Source organism: Blennius ocellaris (assembly GCF_963422515.1).
Source record: "Blennius ocellaris genome assembly, chromosome: 17".
In the NCBI taxonomy this organism is placed as follows: Eukaryota; Metazoa; Chordata; class Actinopteri; order Blenniiformes; family Blenniidae; genus Blennius; species Blennius ocellaris.
The window spans coordinates 20,023,234-20,045,625 of record NC_137666.1 but is presented as its reverse complement, the minus strand read 5'-3'; the positions used below and the strand labels follow the sequence as shown (position 1 = coordinate 20,045,625).

The window sequence follows — 22,392 nt, the reverse complement described above, 5'->3', positions numbered from 1 at the left end:
CACGTGGCCCAGCCAGGATTACAAGCAGCAAGAAGAAGGGAGAGAGATTAGACTGCTTTTTTAACCTTGTCACTGTTGTCACACTGACGGCGTAGACGGAAACCTCTCCAGCCAAACTTGGGACTCTTCCTCTCCTCTGCTCTTCTGGCCTGCATGTCTGGTGCAGGAGCAGCAGCGTCCAGGACTCACCTCCAGGGAGTCTGACCTCCAGGGAGTCGGAGCTCCGGGGAGTCTGAGCTGGAGCCGGCTCAGGGCCGGACTGGACTGGACGTCTTTCTCACGGTGCCTGCTGACAGCTCACCGACACCCATGGACGACCTGTGCACACTCTGCTAATGGACTTGACGTAAAGACACTCTGCAGTGGATCGTCGTTCGCAACCGTGTCTTTACAAATGAAGAACACATAAATCAGCCCATCATGCTGTTGAAGTCCGGACTAGTCCTCACTTTGTGTCTGTTTACCCTCCAAGCAAGTCAAGCTAAAGGTAAGATCAACTGGAGAGGAGTCGTTTTTAGGTCTTATCTTGCAGATTTTCTGCACGAGTGAAAAATAGAAAACTCTTTCATATGACACCCGTTTTTGCAGGTATGAACGAGATAATGTTGAACAAAAAGCCGCTATTTGTATCTTATAGAGTAATTGTCATTTCCCTCTAACATTTGGAGAATCCAGATTTGTGACGTGAAGAACATGATAGTCAGTTAATCTTGACTGGATTTTGCTCAGAAGTGACAGGAAGTTGAAATCAGTGACCCACTGCAGGAGCAACAAGGTGAATGTGACTTTGCTCTCTGAGGACGTTCCTCTGCAAAGAGCCAGCTCGTCCTTGCAGAGACCTCTGAGCTTCAGAAGTCAAGCAAATGCCAAGCGCCACGGACGAAATAGGCTCTGACCTCGAATGGCTGTTCACTGGATGACAGCATCATTTGACCAGTGAAAAGGTTTTCGTGGGCACCGGTTGTCTGGTTGTGTGTGATGTGCCGGGTCAGCTCATTATCCCCATGAAAACAAAAGCCACTCTGTTCCCAGAGCTGCGGACGCTAATCTTTTCTGGCTTGCCGTTCTGTTGTGAGGCTCGTCCAGCTCTCCCCTCCTCCTTCACAGGCGCTCGTGTTCATGCATGTGCCAGCCGGCCTTCAAGCCTTCCCGTTCCCCCCCAAAAAACACACGCCAACCTTGTTGACTTGTGACTCTGAAGGAGACCGGCCCCGACGTGGCAGGAAGTCACACCTGGTTCTGACTCATGGGTCGTCCCCAACAGACTCCAGTGGTGTTCACTCCATCAATGCACAGTCGCCCACGACTTCTTTTTATCTTAGCAACACACAGGAAGTGAACAAACGCAGCTCCAACACAAACCGCCTCATGACGCTGGTGTCTCAACTTTCTTTCACGTTTGAACGATCTCACGTATATTTTTAGGTCAATGTTAACATGATAAGGGTGTAATAACTTCTCAGAGTTTGTTTCATTGGAGTTCAAAGTGAATGAAGTGTGACGTCATCCAGAGATGGTTCCTCCTGAACTTCCTCTTTAACTCTCAAACTGACGTATTGACTTGTTTCTGAATCAGACATATGAGCCTGGGAGTTTCCTTCCACATAAACGTCTGGGTGGGTTTTTCACCAGCGTCTCAACTCTGTGTTTGTCTTCTACTGTCTGAGGTGCAGACGCCACGTTACTCTTTGCTTCTTTCATCCCCACAGTGTCAAAATCAAACTGAGAGAACATGTGTTTGCTAAGTTAATTCTGCAAAGTGATCAATAATCTGCAAGCTTAAGGTTTACAATGTGGAATAAGAAGTGTTAAATAAACAATGGCAGGGACATAATGTCCCTCATGGTAACAACTAATTTAGTTAATCTGCTATTTACCAGGAATCTTTTACTTGATTATTCCATTTGTTGATGACTTTTTACTTTTACTCACATTCTGTCTGTACTTTCCTCTCTTTACATCCTAATCTGGTCTTAAACTGTGTGTTTTCCAGGACAATCGGTCTCAATTATAGTAATTTGTTTATTCTTATTTTACATTATCATCTCTTGTATGACTTTTACCTTCGACTCATAGTCAGTTTAATGTGTTTTACTTCAAGTACTCACTTTTAAAGCAATGTTTTCATAGATGAACCAAAGTTTTATCTCTTTGGCTGATTAAAAACTGAAAACAGTTCTGCCCATTGAATTATGATCTGCTGTTATGTAGTCACATGTTTGTTTTCCCCCTTCATGAATCGTTGCAGCTCCACACACAAACTCATTTTCACATTTTACAGTTGTGTTGTTCTTTGCTTACCTTAGAACCTGAAGTAAACATCTCCTCGGGGGGAGAACAGGACTAATGTTGCTCCCTGCCAGCCGACAGTTTGTCTGATTTACATCTTTTTATGCCTCCTAACATCCTCAGTCACACGATATCACCAAATAATAGCAGAGGACAGAAATCATATCAATCGTATTAATCTTGTTTACCACAGTGAAGTTATTATCCAGGGACAAACGCTGCAAAAGTTAGCACCTTGGTTTACCTTTACCTTATTTATTTATTTTTTACATACCTTTGAAGCTTTACTTGTTTTACGTAGCATTTTGAGATTGTCCAAATGTAAAGTGCATTCACAAATAAACTATTATGTATTATTATTGATACAAAGCAGAAGTAAGACGTGCCACGAACAAACTCCTATAGAGAATAAGCTGCGGCGGTGTTGTATGTTACACACGTGTCTGCAAAGAAAAGCGGTGGAAATGTTTGCAGGCTGACGTGTGCCCGTTTCAACACGCACATTTGTCCGCTGTAACTTCAGATCCAGGTTTCCGGTGGTCTGCTGCGACATGCTGAATGCGACTGAGCCCCGTTGTCTCACGGACGGCGGAGCGCTGTGTCGTAGCAGCACTGATTCTTTGCCCCTGTGGCCGGATTCAGTTTGTTATTTGGGTCCGATGACCTCCAGTCATCATAAAGCCTGGCTTATTGTCTTAGGGAGTCTCCTGAGGTTCGCCACCTGGCATCACAATGAGCGCCTTTCTTCCAACTCAGCTTTGTTCCGTTTCAATGGGGGACTGTGTTGGAGATTGTTGACTGCCACACAGGCTTTTGTAATAAAACAGAATTATTAAATGCCATACCAATGTGACTGAGCTTTACAAAGTTTTCAGCTGGTGAGCCCGAAACTCCACTTTTCTTTTGTCTGCAGGCAGAGTCTCGGACACGATTCAAGCCAACTGGCATATCCGTGTTGTCGTCTGAATGTTTTCCTGCTTTTTTCTTTCATGCTGCAGCACTTGTTAATCTCTTCAGGTTTGCTCTTCAGGCATCTCTTAATTCAGTGGTAATCCACATGCGTGCCTCCCTGCTGATTCACACACATGATGACGATGTCCGGGACAAGCTGAACCTCTGCTGGCTGCTGAGCAGCTCCAGTGGACCAAGGAAAGGCCTCTGCAACCGCCAGGGCCTCATCAGGGCGTGTCTTACATTACGCTACTTTAATGTAACTGTAGCTTCAAACAGCTCAATCAGCCGTCCACACATGGTTCTCGATGTCCTCATGTCAACACTCTGGGATCGTCCACATTGAGCAAACTGTCAACTGTGACGCTTGAAAGGACGAGGTGGTCGGCGAACATTCATCCATCCCTCGTTCACCACTTCTTTACACCGACTGATCCCGTCTTAAAAAGAGGAAAAGGAACAGCATCAGGAACCGGTTTAGAAGATAATAAAGCCTTCCCCTTCATTCTGCAAACACAGCATTGCACTGCACACACCTGTCCAACATTTCAACTACTGAATAAACAGTTCCTGTAAAAGGCTGAGATTGAAAAGTGTCCCGGACGACATCATCGTGAAACGCAGTCATCAGTCTTCTTATGTCTCCGGTTTGGTAGAAATGAGAGGTGACAGGAAGTGTGTGTCCTCTGTGATAAGAAGAGTGTTGGTCTCCTGCAGAGTTTGGTGACCACGGCCTGGCCGGACTCAGGGATGTGAAGTACAGACACTTCTTGGAAGCGTCTCGACCCGTCCGACATGCGACCAATGGGAGAGCAGAGCGGGACGGACAGCGGACCAAGAGGTCGGTGCTCCTGTCCACCGGCGTCAAGGTGTGTCCTCAGGAGACGATGAAGGCCGTCGTGGGGAGTCACCGGGCGTACTACAAGCTGAGAGGTGAGACGCCGCAATGCCGCCACACGTCATTGCCAAGCTTCAACCCAGACGAGCTGCGAGCTGCTCGTCACGACTCGATCTGATGAACGCATCTGAAAGCTTCTGTCGTGGGAGACATTTGCATTGTGGGTCATTTAAGAAGCCATTTCACTCAGTTCGTAATACAAATAATTCTTCTGCTGCTGTGACAGGTGATTTTAAATCATCTGGATTCTCACATGAATGTCAGACGTTGTGGTTTCAACGCTGAACAGATTAACTTTGTCGCATAACGAGTTGTAGAGACAATTAACCCCCAATATGAATGAAGGCAGACTCCCAACATTCAGAGCAGATTAATACCAGCAATCCTCTTTATTCTTGGTAGTTTCATTTCGTCATTCTGTCTGGTTTTGTTGCCAGGATAGAAACACACTATGCAACACACTGTGATGCCCCTGCTTTAGGTAGAAATGTGTTCAAATCAGTGCTGTCAGTCGACTAAAAAAATGAACTAATTAATGGCACAATTTTCTGTAATTAATTGCGATTAATCACATTATTTTTCTACTGACTACTGAAGCTTGTAATGATATTTATTCAGGGAAAACCACAGAATTAATGTCGACTCAACACATACTATTAGATTATGTTTAAATTAAAAGACTATTTTTAATAATGTGCTTTTAGCTTTGCGTGAAACTGTTTCTCTCTAAGATCAGCAAAATAATAAAAACATAAATTAATGAATTAATAAACATCAAACATAAGTCTGGGTTTTGTTGAAGTGCAGGACCACCACTTTGACTATTTTGGCAATGATATACTGTAATACACACACACACACACACACACACACACACACACACACACACACACACACACACACACACACACACACACACACACACACACACACACACACACACACACACACACACACACACACACACACACACACACGGTATAGAGGAGAACCAGGGAAAGGGAGAAGGAGTATAAATTAATATTTTACCAGTTTTTTCTCCAGTTTTAGCAGTTTGGTGGCTCCTGGTCAGCCAACATGTCAACCTGCTGTTGTACTGCAAAATTACTTCTGTTGACGTTAAATTGGGCTTTTCAAAGTAAAGCTAATGACTTTCACTTTGTCAATCAGCCGTCAGAGCAGTTTCTAAAGTAAAACTTTCGGCCTTAATATTATTCTACTAGGTATGGCGCTGCTCTGTCGTCACGGTGCTGCATCCAGAAATCCCAGTTTTCCTTGTAAAAACCTGTATCTTTGTGTTTGACCTCAGTGGAAACTGAAAATCTGGAGTTTGAAAGTGGATGAATTTTTTTTGTTTGGGCTCTTTGTTCAAACTAGAAATGAACACAAGGGGGTGCACCCCAAAACATGAGGTTTTGATTGTTGTTTAGATGGGAGGCTGATATTAATAACCCTCCTCTGGTATATTTAGCCACGAAGTGTTAACAGGACCAGTATGGACCTTGAAAACCATGTGCTTTACACATCAGCCTCATTTTAAATCTCTGGGATGTTTTGCTCTGTGGCAGAATATGTCTAGATGCCCATTCAATTTTTATGTTCTGTATGATCAAAGGACTGCTAAGCTGTCGCAATGCTATCGCTATGCTGTCGCTATGCTGTCGGTCTATGCTGTCGGTTGCTACACTATCGCTATGCTATCGCTATGCTGTCACTAAGCTGTCGCTAAGCTGTCACTATGCTATTGCTATGCTATCAATGATTGACAGTGTCTGAACCAATCCACGTACGCCTAACATCTGTACCAGTCAAGATCTCTCATGTTCTTTCATAAGAGGTAGTTGGTATGAAAAAGGGTCAGAACGAGCTCTAGGTTTATTTTTGTTCTCGAAATAAATGTTAAGAATTGATATAAATAAAGTTTAAGTGACACTGGACACTGAGAAAACCAGCTGTTGACTCTGTGGTGGGAACTCCTTGTTTTTATAAGTCGCCAGTAAATTTTCCTCCTGAATGTGACGTGTTTGTCTGCAGTGTGTCAGGAAGCGATCTGGGAAGCGTTTCGGATCTTCTTCGACAGAGTGCCGAACTCGGAGGAGTACGGATCCTGGGTCTACACCTGCCAGCATGAGAACCTGTGTATGGACGACCTGGCACAGAACTTCAGCAGCGCTCGGGAGCACCTGGACATGGTGGCCAGAGTGAGGGCCTGCACACACACACACACACACACACACACACACACACACACACACACACACACACACACACACACACACACACACACACACACACACACACACACACACACACACACACACACACACACACACACACACACACACACACACACACACACACACACACACACACACACAGTGTCGCTGTGATGTGTAAACGTGTTTTTGTGTTTTTTCCAGAGAGTGGCAGAACAAGCCCAACTTGAAGGGTAGGTGCAAACTGACCTCTCCTCTGATGAATATGATGAATCATCTTTTCAGGTATTGAACACTGTGACGTGGTCACAGATCATTTCTGGCTTGTAGCTTTGCTTTATGGGTAAATTATTCTTTGTTGGTATCAGACATACGACTCCGGACCAGAACCAACCCGTCAGAGTTCATTTCAGAACATTTAGAGTCACCAGCTCACCTCCAGCAGGTGTTATAGTGCCAGGAAACCAGAGCAGCAGCAGAAGGAGGAGGAACATGGAAACTCTGTGTAGAAAGGCCCTGCATGAGGAGAGAGTAACCACCATGACACCACCACCATGCCACTACCACACCACCCTGACACCACCCTAACACCACCACAGCACCACCACCATAGCACTACTACACCACCGCCACACCACCATGACACCACCGCCACACCACCATGACACCACCACCATACCACCATGACACCACCCTAACACCACCACCATAGCACTACTACACCACTGCCAGACCACCATGACACCACCACCATACCACCATGACACCACCCTGACATCGCCACCAGAACACCATCCTAACATCAACAGCCCCACCCACCCCCAGCCACCACCACCCATTACTGTCTCAATTTTCTATTCCAGCTGCTGGGGGTTTAGACTCATGGTAGTTAAAGATGGATATTTACTGATGGAGGTTTACTGATGGAGGTTTAGACTGATGGAGGACCGACACTGAGCTTCTTTCTCTTCACACTTACCATGTGTCACTATTGAACTTCTCCACACTCGGTCTGCCTGTCCTCCTTTTCTCTCCTTCAATCCTCTAACCCCAACGGGAACAACAGAAACATGTGTGAGTGATGTGTGTGAGTGATGTGTGTGTGAGTGGTGTGTGTGACTGGTGTGTGTACAAGTGAATGAGACTGCTTCAGTGGTGAAAATGTATCATGCAAGTGTAAAGTCTTTGCACCATTTCATCTGCTCTGTGTCTCTCGGGCTGAAAACATGTGGATTTAATCGTTGGAGGGGAGAGGAGCCTGCAGGAGGAACTGCATATCTAACACAAGGGTTTCCTCTTCATTATCAGGATGGCAGCTGGAAGCCCGGAGCTGGATCCGGATCCGGATCCGGAGCCAGACATCGAGTGTGAGTGTGACCAAGCTGCTGTTACGTGCCAGTGAACACAGTAGATTTCATCAACCAAGCAGACCATAAAACATTTGTTAAAGTGGTGAGTTTCTGTGTTTTTCAGGCCTCTGGACTCCTGCTGCGGTCGAGGTTCCCACTGCGGCCGGCGTGGTCAGTTAACAGCTCAAAATGCAGACCTGATGTTTTATATAAAAGTTTGAACGCAAAACACTGCTGGATTTTATCCCCCAGATTAAAGAGGAGGCCAACCTGCTGAAGGAGAACTCGGAGGAGTACATTGTGGAATTCAGCGTGACCATCGTGGACCCTGCCTTCAGTAAACTGCTCAGTGGCCCCGAGGCACTTCAGTACGAGCACATCGCACGAGAGCTGACAGAAAAAGTCAGTTTTTCACCTTTCTGCAAACACAGATTTCAAAACCTGCTCTGCTCGCCGCGTGTCTTCTGTCCTTCAGAGCTAACGTCCTCTGTCTTCACTTCACCTCAGTTCTGTCGCTTTACGAGGTGTAACGCTCACCCTGATAGATTTAACAGCTTTATGGTTGCATCCAAAGGACTTAGGATAAATCTTCTAAACAACGATTAGCCTGGAATAGTAAGATCTAATCATATAGATTATCTCTGAGTAAGAAGGCATTGAAGGAGACTCCAACCACAGTTGTTAAGAAAGACGTTTGATGGTGACAAACCACGAGAATTTAGAATTGTCCTCTATGGACCTAGAACATGTCCAAACTAACCCCCGGCTCTTCCACAGCGGAGTCTAAATATGGATGATAATCATCTGCAGATACAAATGTTTGTTATCATGAGCTGTGTTTGGTTAAAAACTTTCCCGAGGAGATTCAGTCACTGCTGAATTGGAACTAAGGTGAAAGGGTCTCAATGTGAATCACCTTGATCGAATGAAGAAGATAGTCTGACATTTGATTTGAATTTGTTCTACTAAGACTCCATTGTCTTCTTTTTGTAGATGCTTCATACATTTAAAAAAGTTCCAGGGTTCAAAGAGATACGTGTTCTGGGGTTTCGGTGAGTTGGATTCAAATTTCATCAAAGATTTCTGAGTCTAGTTATAGTGTCATTTATATGTACTGTATTGTGGTTTTTAATCAGAGTAAATAATGAAAACAATTAAAAAAATACTTCATGGGTTGAACCCACTTAGGAACAGTCTGACTGTGATGAATTCCGTCCTCCTCTTCCTCCATGAGAGGTCTGTGGTTGGTGACGCGTTCTGTGCTTGGTCAGATCAGAGGACGTGTCTGTGCGCTACGCTGTGGTCTTTAATGGAGAGACGGAGCTGAACGACGACCCCGAGGGCTTCCAGGAGCCTGACGTGAAGACGGACCAGGACTTAAATGCTCCTAAACTGAAGAACATCATAGTCATGGCCTTGAAGCAGGAGCCATCGCTGCCCCTGGACATACAGACTCTCAGCTTCGAGGCTGGTGAGCATCACATCAGTCACGTCGCGCTCACATCCACCGGGGGAGGTTTTAAAGTGATTGACGCATTTTAACTTTTCTTTTTCCAGTCACCACAGTTTACCCCGTGGCTGCACATGGCATGAGTCCTGCTGAGTCAGCAGTAACAGAAGACCACGGCATGAACCCCTCCACACCGAGCTTCATCCCCACGGTGGCACTCCCAGAAAACTCTTTATCAGCGTCGACTGTCCCAGCTGAGGTCCACACTTCTGTGCCTGTCACCCTGCCGACCCTCCCCGCCGTGGAGACTCCGTTAACGGCAGCGGTAGAGGAAGAGTCCACAGGAGGAGGAGACCAGGAGGAGGGCGACGTCACGGCACCACACTCTGACGTGGAAGTGATCCCAGAGCCGGAGGTGGAGGAGATCCCAGCGACTGGCCGCGACGACGCAGGTATGCCTGGGCAGGACGACACCGACGACGCTCATCAAAACCCGTCCCTCCTGGAAACGACTCATCAATCTTTTAGTGATGAAAACTTAAATGACGACATTGTTGTTCTCCCTCCAACCAGCTGAGACGGTCAGGGTGACTGATCATTAGGGTCATGGGGGGGCTGAGCCCCACCTGGTGTCATCAGAAAGGACTGCAGGCAACGTATGTTATTTATTCTTTAAGATTATCGACAATATTTTCTTGTCATTAAATGAAACTTCCTCCAAAATTGCATATAATTAGTTCCTCTTGCTGCTTTGGGCCGTTTCCTCCTGATCCACACTGATGGTGACATGAACGTGGCTCGCCCCTCTCTCACAGTGCAGGGTGTATTACATGGAGTACAATGTAAGTGTTCACGCTCAGGTTGTGGCCACATTCCTTCAGATCACGTGATTTTGATTCCGGGAAGCCCCGCCCACTAATAACATCGTTTAGAAGCTGAGAGCTGAGTGGCTGGCGCTGATGTCGGCACATGCTTCACAGAAATGGAGTGAGTTGTGAAAAATGCGAGCTTGTGAGCAGAGAGAGGTCACAGACAGTCGAGTAAAGATGAATGAGGTGGATTATTTACTGGAGTGCAAGTTTGAAACTCTGACTTTAGAGGAGAAACTGCAGGTGAACTGAACGACGTGGTGACAAAGAAACTTGTAAGAATGTTATATGTACATTAAATCACGAATGAGACATCAATCTCCTTTCCCTTCATGACTGAGCGTGATGGAGTGGTGACTGTTATTGATCTTATTTACATCTCGTCCTGGTCCAGTTTGTGGCCTCCGCCGTGTCTACGGTGTTTCACCACAAATGAAACCCTCCCCTCCTGGAAACTAACATATTGTTGCCGTTGACTCTGGTTTGTGACTGTATGTTGAGTGAAGAAGCTCCGGGTTGGTAATTAGTTGGAAGCTGCTTCTCGCTGCTGGTTGTTGCTAAGCTAAACTAAGCCAAGCTAGGTTAATCACTCCGTGACTCAAGCTCGGTACTTACCATGAAGAGGAGGTAATGGTCTTCCCCTTCAACACCCAGGAAGTAATTAAATATCTGGCAAGCTGCTCTTTAAAGTTCCAATTTGATATGTTTAGTCAACTTAAAGTGCTGTTACTAAAAAAAAAAAAAAAAAAAAAATCATGGTTCAGCCCCTGGACTAATTTTTAATTTCTGTTCCAACCTCTTCTTACAACCCAAAGGTGTGTGTGTGTGTGTGTGTGTGTGTGTGTGTGTGTGTGTGTGTGTGTGTGTGTGTGTGTGTGTGTGTGTGTGTGTGTGTGTGTGTGTGTGTGTGTGTAGGTATATAAGGCTGGATCAACTCGGCTCTTTCTGGCAGGAATATGTTCGATAAACAACCTTGCAGGTTATAAAGAATGTGTTTCGGTTTTGTTTCTCGGAGCAGAAGCTGAACTTGCTGAGGACGACCCCGAGGTGCAGAGTGAGCCTGAAGAGGAGCTGACTGCTGCTCCTGCTGCTCCTTCTTCTCCTTCTTCTCCTGCTGGCGCCGACCCAGCAGAGTTGACTGATCCCACCAGTCCATCTCCTCCAGAAGCTCCAGCCACCACGCCTCTGGAGGACAGTGTCCAGGGTCTGGAGCCGGACCTGGACATGGGCTCGCGGGACGGTTCCGAGGACAGCGAGGCTCCAAGAGGAGGGTACAGTGGGGTGACTGCCGTCTCCACGGAGCCTCCTGCCCATGATTCAAGCACCGAAGAGGAAGCAGGAGGAAGGGAAAACAGCACAGACGCAGAAAGGTCCGATCCTCTCGAAGAGGAGATCGGCAGTGGATTCGCCTCGGAGTCGGACGAGCGACCGAACGAGTCGACGGCTGCACCGGCCATGCGGCAGGCCAGCACGCCGGTGATGACGGCGGTGCAGCACAGCAAAGAGCTGGTGGTTTTCTTTAGCTTGAGGGTCACTAACATGATGTTTTCTGATGACCTGTTCAACAAGAGCTCCCCAGAGTATAAATCCCTGGAGAATACCTTCCTGGAGCTGGTAGGTACACAAGCTTTTGCTCTTGATATTATACTGATCCATGCTTCACTCTCATACTTACTCTTATAGACCTGTCAACAAGTCAAACAAAGGAAAATGTGGTAATGTAGAGTTTAGATTGGGAGTCAGACTTTGCGTTAGAGCCCATGTTGGTGCTTCACATGTCGTCCTGCTCTGTGCAGTAAGCCTTACCCTCACTGCTTTTTTATCCACAACGGGGCAGTCAAACAGATAAAGATCTATTTTTTCAATAAGAAATGTATTTTTTTATAAAAGTGTTGTCAGATCTTCTGCAGGATCTAATGCTTCGTTTCCGAGGACTGACAGTGAAAGTCAAAGCTGGTCCAATGATTGTGTTTCGCTCAGACTCAGCACTCTGCGTCCAGGAAGTGGCCAAACCCTGGAGCTTCCAGTAAATCTGGGCCTAAGAGACAGACAACGTTAGCCTCCATTCCGGTACTTTTTTTTTCCATATTGGAACTTGCATCTCTAATGCCTCAGAGAGAGCGCGACCTTTCTATTTGCTAACTAACCTTTTCCAAATGCAGTATTTTCAAATTCCAAAAGCACCCGATGCATCTAACCTTTCTGAAGAAACTTCTTGCTGTAGTTTGACTTCTGCTTTCACGCTTGGATTAAACGGTAGACGATGCTACTGCTGCTTCTCGTCATGTGGTTTTGGTTTCATCTGTAAACCTGATTGTGATGTCAAGTTTGTCTCTGTGTGTTTTGCCTTAATGTGCTGGTTCTGGTGATGATTTGTGCTCCCGGGCGTCGGCCCTGCTGATTATTGACGGGCAGGCACCTATTTGTCTAAAACCTTATTTAGCAGAGATGTTGAAAGACACTCAGAAAATGTGATTTCAGGATGTTTCATCTGTTAATTGCCCCCTTTAATGATGCTCCTTGTTAGCCACTGCCAGCACAGATGAAACGTTTTGCTTATACATAATGTACATTCAATAATACCTGAAAAGCACATATTTATTCTGTGAAATGTTTGCATGCAAGGGGTTTTTGAGGCACTTTAAAAAGATCATATAAGCAGGCATGTTAACTTTTGAACTAGCCGGAAGTCAAAGTTTAGCCTCTGGAGGTCGGCACACGTAGCCAGCGGTATGTTTTACTTGTATACAATGGTAGGATAGTCTTTTGAATCAGTTCAATACTAGTTCCATTTATTGTATTAGTGAGCTTTATTTCAAGGTGAAACTCTGTAATGCATGTTGGCTAAAACTGAAGACGATTAATTATCGTCATACATTAAATCATGGCCCATAATTCTGCCGATTCCTTGTGTTGGACGTGCTCCATCACAGTCTGGCTCTCTGTGGCTCAATATGTGTTTCAACTTGCTTCAACGACAAAGAGATTACTGGATGTTTGAATAAAAACAAACTCAATATTTCCCATCATGCGTTATTCCATCTTATTACTGATAAGGTTTGGTCAAAATACCTCAATCAATCTGATTGTAAAAGTTTAGTTTCTGTTTGAATTTAAAAGTTATCCATGGTGTAAAACCACAAGACTTCTGTAATGAAGAAAAGCATTGAGGTGGCACAGTTCTGGTTTTCAGAAAATATTTATGAATAATAAAATCAGTAGGAAAGTTGCAGAGGGGAGCAACATTACTCATAGATTTCGCAAGTGTAGAAGTTGTTTATATTCAAGTATTTTTCATTACTTTTCTGTACGATGCGATGTCAGAAGTCTCCACTTGGTCGGCCTCAGTGTTCCTCAAGACATCCAGTGTTTCATGGAGAACTGTGATTAAATCTACTACCGATCATATTTTAACCAGTCAGGTGATGTTTTGGACGGGTGAGAGGTTACAGAAACTTTAACAGGCGGCACTTCTGAAAAATCATTGTGGTGTGCACTTAGTGTTCTGGGTGTTGTGATTGTCATGAGCTCAACATTCTGAGTCAGAAACAGGAAGAAATGACGAAAAATGGAAAATGTGTTCATTTGGTTGACAAAAGCAACCGTAAAAGTCCATTTGTAAAAATAAATGGCTTTTGTGGGTGAACAGCAACAAAACATGTTGAATAACAAGGTAATTGAGAAAAGCAACCAGGCATGTTGCTCGTTGGTTATAATTAACCCGAATATCTGCGCATGTTCGATGCCTTAAAGTGGACGACTGAATGCAGCGGAGCCCGAATAATGCGGCGATAGGATTAGTGAATATATCTGGAATGTAGCACGGCATTTTGTGATGCAGCGTGAATCATGGGACCGGGTTCGGCTTTGGCCATTGGTTTGTGACCGGCTGTAAGAAGCTTTTAGTAATTCTGCTCTCTTCCAGCGCCGCACACATTGTGCTATTAATGGTTTCAATCTGCTTAGTGCCATGTCAGTCAGGTGTGAGCATCTGCAGCTGCAGGGTGACGGACGCACTGCGTCAGGCTCACGAATAAACCCGTCAAGAATCGGACAAGGTGTTTGATTTGGGAACGTATTTGTGCGTTTAAAACGTTGCGAACATGATTTTCTTTCATTTTTAGAAACACGTTGCTCTTTGTCTATATGTAAAGCGTTTTTAAATTAGCAGTTGGCGTGCCGGTGAGGACTTTTAACCTGCACATTTGAAGACAAATTCAAGTATTTCGTCTGAATGTCGTTCCATGGCTTGGGCCTGTGATGACAGGAACATATTTTTAGGCTTCTTCTAGCACCGTCCTGTGTTTAGTGTTACGTAAAGGCCTCAAACAGAAGATGCATCAACATACAAATTGGAGAGCTTCTCCGCTGCAAAGCCTGCAAGCAGAGCCGAGTGATCGATGAAGCAGGCAGTTTTCTGTTCGACGGAGCCGCTTCATGTTCTGGTCACTTTTCAACAGATGTTCTTGCTTTTCATGGTGTACGAGAACAGCTGGAGGCGTGATGATTCATGTTACAAGTGGATTTCTTCTGATGCCTTTTGCATCAATAATGTGTGAATCGGGGGAATTCTCCCAGAAGCAATGAAAATATTCACACACACACTACTTCCAGAAAAAAAAAAGCCTAAAGCAATGACATGAAGATATAAAACTCCATCTCCAATCTTTAATGGTTGCCCAAACCGTGGTTTCTGCAGTTGTGCTTGCTAATTGATGCATTTAGCTTCCTGGCCACACTAAAGCGATCAGGCGTTTGAACTGGTAAGTGTTTACCGTATTGTACACACTCTATTGTCAGTAACCCATTAGGAATTGTCCCCTTTAAATGGGCTATTTAAGAAAAGCAGAGACACATCAAAGTGTATTTTTTGTAACTTGTCTAAAATGCTTGGTAAAGGGGTCATATCATACAGCGTTTTAACAATTTTGCATGGATCTCGCTGGTCCAAAAATGTTCTTTGTTCTATGTTTATTGCCCCAAATCCAGCTTTATCTTGATTTTCCTCCATTAGAATGTTCGACCATAGCAGCTGCATTCAGAATCTGCTGTGTCTGTGTGAGCTGGACTGGCTCCGCCCACACGTGCCCATCTATGGGAAGAGGAGGCAGTACTTCCTCTCGTGGCACCATGTGCCAGAGCAGAGCTGCCTAATTGTGAGAGGAGTCAAAGGGGAGGAGCCTACCTTGATTGTGATTGGCTAAACCCCCAATGACACTATATAGGGTTTGATTTCTGATTGGCTGGTTGGAGCAACACACTTTTTAAAACCTGGAACAAGCCAGGGAGAGATAGGACACACTTTCTTCACTTCTGGGGCGTCGCTCCAGGTATGAGGATGGTTATTAGTGTTGGAAACCCATTAGAAAGTGAATTTTGCATAATATGACCCCTTTAAATCACTGGAAATATCAGCAGCAATAAAGCAGTATCAGGCAGTGTAACCCATTTAAATGGACACAGTGTAATGCTTTGTGGTGGCTAATGGAGCGCGTGCACGTGTGTGTGTGTGTGTATATATCATTAGCCTGCTTGCAATTCCCCCCCTCCTAGTTTTCTGTGGCCCTCCAATTACTCCTGTACCTACTGGTTTGTGAAGCAACCAATAAAATTGGACATGGAGGTTGGAACGACTTGACTCGATACAGTAAATTAGAAAAAATCTGCTTGCATGGCCGCATTGTACTCCTCTTTTGCCTTTTCTTGTCATCACCAGGAAAAAAAAAACGAATGGTAATGGTGTTTTGTATTACATATTTTTGCTAAAACGAGAACCAGTAGATACATGCGTAAGCACAGTGTGTCGGTCATTGAACTTTGGTTGTGTTTGTGCCACACTTCTGTTTGTGTCGAGTTTCAGACTCCGCTGAGCTTTCTCGTACAAAAAAACAACAACAAAAACCAAACAAACAAACTTGGCTTATGTGAGAAGAACTTGAACCAGATTGGTAACCTACAGGAGATGTTAATGACCCCCATGTTGAGCGTTCAGACAGACTCTGCATGCGGTTATCGGGGGGGGGGGGGGGGGGGGCTTCCAGCCCGGAGGAGCTCCCCTCTGCTCGTCGAGAACTCTGTAAACTGCCTGCCAGTGATCAGCGAAGTAACCTGATCGGAGTGGAGCTGCTTAAGCCCTCTTATCTCTGGCTCAACAGCCAGGCCAGCTAAAGCAACGTAATCTCTGGCCCTCGCTCGCACTGTGGTGTAAACACCGAGCGGCCGTGAGCCCGGCAGAGTGGTGCAGATCGATGGACGCTGACGCAGGTCCATTACTCCTGCAAGCCGATTTCCTCTTCGTCATCTTCACCACCAGTCTGGATAGGGAGGCTTTTTCTCTGTTATCTGAGCTGCAGGTCTGCATCCTCGAGGAAGTATTTTGGAAAACAATATGAGAAAGTTCAGTCAGAGCTGAAACTGAATTTATGCTTTGCAAACAGGTGGAACTGAAGATGTGCGTGTGCTACTTTACTGATGGAGGCTGGGAAGTCCAGTACAACCCAACAGCTTCTTTTTCTTTTTCCCTCGCTCTTTCCATCTGTTCATTTATAATGTCGTACATGTGCAGCATCATGCTGTTATAATACACGTTAACTGCTCGTGTGGAACAAGGAAATCATGCTTCTTTCCTCAGTAGGACGACTTTTAATGGTCGTATCTTGCTATATCACATTACATTTACATTAATTACAAACAGGTTGAAGCATTATTTTCCCCCCAGATAGTTGTCAGTGTACTGCTCTCTGGTTTCAGTTTAGTGCTTGTTTTGATGAAGTGATGCAGCCACTTATCACTCAGCAACGTCAGCCTCCGCCAAACCACAAACTCCACCTGTTTGTTTTTTTCTGGAGATGCATTTATGCTTTTTTTTCACCGCACCTGATTTCTTCATCTGCTTTGTGACTGAAGTTAACGCGTCCTCTGTTCGCTGATGAAAACCTTTCCCAATTTGTATTTTTTTTTTAATCAGCCCGTCTGCTGCATTAGTGGCACAATTTCACGCTCGCATCAAAATTTAATTGTGAACTATTCATATCTTTCTCACTGTAAAATGTGACCTGAATAATTAAAAGTTGGCCATGAAACGGCAACCTCAGCAGTGTGATTGTGACGGTAAAACCACGGGATGAAATGAGGACATTACAGTTTTCTGACAGCAGACTTCATGTGACCTGGATTCTCAAGCGATCATCTCACAGGAAGTGTCACGTTCAGAAATGCAGCAATCGGTGCTTTTTTTTCTCTCCACCAAGTACAAGTGGCACAACATACTAACCTCTCAGAAACAGACAAGAAGTGGCAAACTGAATCATTAAACAAAATCTAAACTGTGAATGTGACAAGTGAATGTTCTCCTCTTGCTCCCCACAGCTTTTACCATATTTAGAGTCCAACTTGACTGGATTCAGGCAGCTGGAGATTCTGAACTTCAGGAATGGGAGTGTTGTGGTGAACAGCAAGATGAAGCTGGACAAGCCCGTCCCTTACAATGTGACGCAGGCGGTGCACTGTGTGCTGGAAGACTTCTGCAGCGGCGCATCCAAGCGGCTCGACATCGAGATCGACAGCCGGTCACTGGAAGTGGAACCAGGTGAGACGTCGCCACTCCCTTTAGTGTGTATTATGAATCCCGGTTAGTTCTGCGGTTGGAGGCGGAGATGTTTGGGCCGCATGCAGTGATGCATTCATGCTTGATAATCCACAAGGTCACAGAGATGTTCTGCAGCACACCTCCGCTCTCTGAAGGATGTTTGTGTTTTGTAGATGAGGAGCTGCATAAATGTGATGTGTCTTTGTGGTTGGATGGTCCAATGATTGTGTTCTAAACACAACTTCCTGCATCAGACACTGGGTATGTCCGAAAAGTCCCTCCTTTCTCCTTGTCAATGAACTTCACCTTAACCTCTTGGATAACGTCACCGGGGTAAGGAAAGGTGTTAGGAGACTTCCTAAAGAAGTTAAGGAAAGGTGTCAGGAGGCTTCCTACAGGAGTTAGTGAATGGCGATCATGTTGGTGTGGCAGTCGGACACTTTCATTTAGTGACGTCATATAATAATGTGACGGCGGTGCAAGTTAGTGGCGTCTGCTGTGGCGGTGAAAAGAACTACAAGTTTCTGAAAATAAACAATAGAAAGCACATTTGGGTTTTTTGGTAACTTACATGATCTGCTCCTTTTTCAACCATCGTGATTTTCCCTGAACGCTCAGTTGAGCAGGTCCCTTTAAATGTTGTCGCCGCAAGGAATTGTGGGGCAGAATGAGCTGGTCTCCTTTGATAAAGGAAGCATCGGTGTTTCCTAGGCTAAAGGAGGCTCTAAAGGAAGCATCAGTGTTTCCTATGCTAAAGGAGGCTCTAAAGGAAGCATCAGTGTTTCCTAGGCTCAAGGAGGCTCTAAAGGAAGCATCAGTGTTTCCTAGGCTCAAGGAGGCTCTAAAGGAAGCATCAGTATTTCCTAGGCTAAAGGAGGTTCTAAAGGAAACAACCAGCCTCCTTTCCTTTACTTATTGAGAATCCAGACAGTCCTTATCATGGCCGCTACAGAAAACACTTCCAGGGTTCAGTGAAAGTCGATAGATAAGGAGGTTGGAGGGACTTTTCAAACGTACCCACTGTGTTCTAAACATACCTTCCTGCAGCTCTCTTCACTCGCCATGCTTCAATCGACACATCGGTGTTAATGAGCAGCTCTGCTCTGTTTCTCCCTCCCCTCTCCTCCCGTCGGGGTTCCAGCGGACCAGGCAGATCCCTGTAAGTTCCTGGCCTGCAACGAGTTTTCCCGCTGTGTGGTGAACAGCTGGACCGGGGAGGCGGAGTGTCTGTGTGATCCGGGCTACAGCACCGTGGAGGGCGCCCCCTGTCAGAGCACGTGTAGCCTGCAGCCCGACTACTGCCTGAATGGAGGCCTGTGTGAGATAATCCCCGGCCACGGAGCCACTTGCAGGTACACAACGAACTCTTCAGCTCCCCGAGGACTGGATCCTCCACCCACATGTGCTCTTACCTGCAGTTCTCAGCTCGCCTGTCACTGATCATGATGTTTGATTACTGACTCTAACATGTACGGAGATGGAATGTCGCCTCCCTCTTACCCTTGTGTTCCTCCCGATGTGCATCAGGTGTCCCGTGGGTAAACACTGGCACTACCACGGAGAGCGCTGCAATGAACTGGTATCCACGCCGGTAGACCCCCCTCTGATCATAACCTGCCTGGTGGGAAGTGTCTGCCTCGTGTGCGCCGTCCTCGGCATTCTAATATTCATCAACAAGAAATGCGTCGCCACTAAAAAAGCGGTGACTCTGGTGTAAGTATAAGTTCTCCGTCAAGACGTGTCTGTCATCTCAGGCCGCTTCCTGCTGTCTTAACAGATGTCTGCGTTCTCTTCACACTGTAGGCACAGCCTTGCTCCCTATGCCTTTGAGAACACTTTGAGGGTCAACCCCATGTTTGAGAGTGATGATGGTGTCTTAACTCGAGTGTCCACATTGGCCGGCTCCTCCAGCTCTGCCTCCTCCCAATCCCAGCAGTCTGAGCAGCAGCTGTGTGCCTCCATTGAAAATATACATCTGAGTATCGAGGTACTTTGTGCTGTGTGGCACAACTACCTGAACAACTAACTCAACAACTAACTAAATTACATGAACAACTAACTAAACTAATTCAACAACTCACGGAACTAACAAAACTAACTGTACAACTCACTGAACTAACTAAACTAACTGAACAACTAACCAAACTAACTAAACTAACTGAACTAACTAAATTAACTGAACAACTAACTAAATTAATTAAATAACTAACTAAACTAACTGTACAACGAGCTGAACTAACTGAACTAACTAAACAACTAACTGAAAAACTAGCTGAACATATAATTAAAGGACTAACTAAGCAGCTCTCTGCTGAGACGCACATGTTCTAACGAGAACACGTTCTGACTAGAACACATTCTAACTAGAACACAGTCTGACTAGAACACATGCTAACTAGAACACATTCTAACTAGAACACATTCTCACTAGAACACATTCTAACTAGAACACATTCTCACTAGAACACATTCTAACTAGAACACGGTCTGACTAGAACACGTTCTAACCAGACGGCTGCTGGTTTGTTCTGCATGAAGGAGGCGCTGCTCTTGTTCTCCAAACATTTTACTCTGAGCCTCATGACAGGTTGGATATTTAATGTGACGGAGGAGGAAGTGAGTGGTTCCTCCAGTGGAGCGATTCCTCCAGTGGAGCGATTCCTCCAGTGGAGTGGTTCCTCTGGGGCCTCCAGTAGAGCGGTTCCTCTGGACCCACCAGTAGAGCGGTTCCTCCAGCAGAGTGGTTCCTTCAGCAGAGTGGCTCCTCCAGCAGAGTGGTTCCTTCAGCAGAGTGCTTCCTCCAGCAGAGCGGTTCCTTCAGTAGAGTGGTTCCTGCAGCAGAGCGGTTCCTTCAGTAGAGCAGTTCCTCTGGGGCCTCCAGCAGAGTGGTTCCTACAGCAGAGTGGTTCCCCCAGCAGAGTGGTTCCTACAGCAGAGTGGTTCCCCCAGCAGAGCGGTTCCTCTCACTGAGCTGGTGACGTTCCTCCGCTCTGGCTCAGCTTCGCTCTGTGGCCTCCATGAGAAGATGTTTCTGCGTTCCACTGTTTTAAGTCTTGCAATGTTTATCCAGTCTCTGAGTTTGCTCTTGTTTATCCCACAGCTCTGGATAGACCGCTCATTTCATATACCGCCTGCATTATCTATTTATTTACCTATTTACTTATTGATCAGTCCCTCCACTACTTCTCCCATCAAGTCCAACAGCGGTTTTGACTGAATGGAATGAAACACAGTGAAACTCTGAGACGAACATGAGCAAGAGCTTTAACATGCAGTGTGTGTGTGTCTGAATGTGTGCTCTCCTAGAAACACACTTCTTTTTAGCCCCCCTTCCTCTTCTTCTGGGTGTCAGACTGATCGGACTGATTGACTAATCAGACTGATTGGACTGGTTGACTGATCGGACTGATCGGACTGGTTGACTGATCGGACTGATCATTCAGTTTGTATGTTGTGTTTCTGCAGATCCCCAGACAACTCTACACAACCAGATCAGAAAAGTTAGTGTCACAAATGACAGATTTCCACCACTGCGTTCCTCACCAGGTAAGCTGCAGTTCCCCCACTCAAAGAACACAAATGAGTTCTAGTGTCGGAATGAAAACACAAAAACAAAAACACATCCCTGTTGGCTTGTTTCTCTTTCTGTGTTTGAGTTGAATGTAAAGTGATGGATAATATTGTAATGACACTGAATTTTAACACCAGTTTCAGTGATTTGACAGTTTGGATGTTGAGTCGGGTTCCTAATGTTCAATAATACAGAAGCAATGAATTTCTTTCCAGCTCTTTGATGCCTGCAAAGGTAAAACAAGAAGCTAAGATTTGTACAATAAGATGCTAATTTTCAACTCACTGACCAATCATTGTTTGTGTACGTGAAGCTTTGCTCTGACACTGTTGAAGAAAACCACAGAACATCTGTAATAGAACCTGATGATTGATACGATGATGTGAACATCTGCAATAGAACCTGATAATCTCAACATCTGTAATAGAACCTGATGATTGATACGATGATCTGAACATCTGTAATAGAACCTGATTATTGATATGATGATATGGACATCTGCAATAGAACCTGATGATCGATATGATGATGTGAACATCTGCAATAAAACCTGATGATCGATATGATGATGTGAACATCTGCAATAAAACCTGATGATCGATATGATGATGTGAACATCTGTAATAGAGCCTGATGATTGATATGATGATGTGAACATCTGAAATAGAACCAGATGATTGATATAATGATCTAAACATCTGTAATAGATCTTGACGATCTGAACATCTGTAATAGAACCTGGTGATTGATATGATCCAAAGAGCTGCCAGCTGTAATACCACCTGAAGAATCGTACCATGATGAAAACAGATGTTCACAACCTCCTGAACTTCTTCTGTTTGTAGACTTGGAGACCAAATGACTACCGGACGCGCTGTCTTCTGAGGGCGTCGGATAACGAGTGTTTTGAAGTGACGGTTCTCTGACGGCCCAGAGGAGCAGCAGCGTGAAGCTCTGTAGCCTGAAGGGGCTGCGACACGGTTCGAGTCCCGCCGGGACCAGACAGTCGTGCTCAAAGAGTCTGACTCGGCAGGCGGCTTGAATACTGCGGTGGATTTAGAATGTGTGCAAGTGATATCAAGCTGATATTTATTTTAAATATTGAACAGTAGGAACATTTCCTGTATACCCTTGGCAAAGGTTGTTCTTTCCTCACACTGAGGCATTTATTATTTACAAGCTGATCCACGCGGTGGTATTGTATGTTTAGA

At 45.3% G+C, this 22,392-nt stretch overlaps 1 protein-coding gene across 1 annotated transcript; it reads left to right on the top strand.

Annotated features, from left to right (window-relative positions):
- Positions 1–420: 420 nt before the first annotated feature.
- Positions 421–22,107, top strand: impg1b (interphotoreceptor matrix proteoglycan 1b; the record flags this gene model as incomplete). The annotated part of the gene is made up of 18 exons (XM_080513079.1): positions 421–487; positions 3,958–4,173; positions 6,173–6,339; positions 6,559–6,587; positions 7,663–7,721; positions 7,828–7,874; positions 7,956–8,105; positions 8,697–8,755; positions 8,975–9,174; positions 9,261–9,605; positions 11,041–11,636; positions 12,003–12,092; positions 17,391–17,610; positions 18,752–18,962; positions 19,138–19,323; positions 19,414–19,597; positions 21,076–21,156; positions 22,027–22,107. The coding sequence occupies 18 exons, from the start codon at positions 421–423 to the stop codon at positions 22,105–22,107; spliced, it is 2,988 nt and encodes a 995-aa protein (XP_080369205.1).
- Between the last annotated feature and the right edge of the window lie 285 nt (positions 22,108–22,392).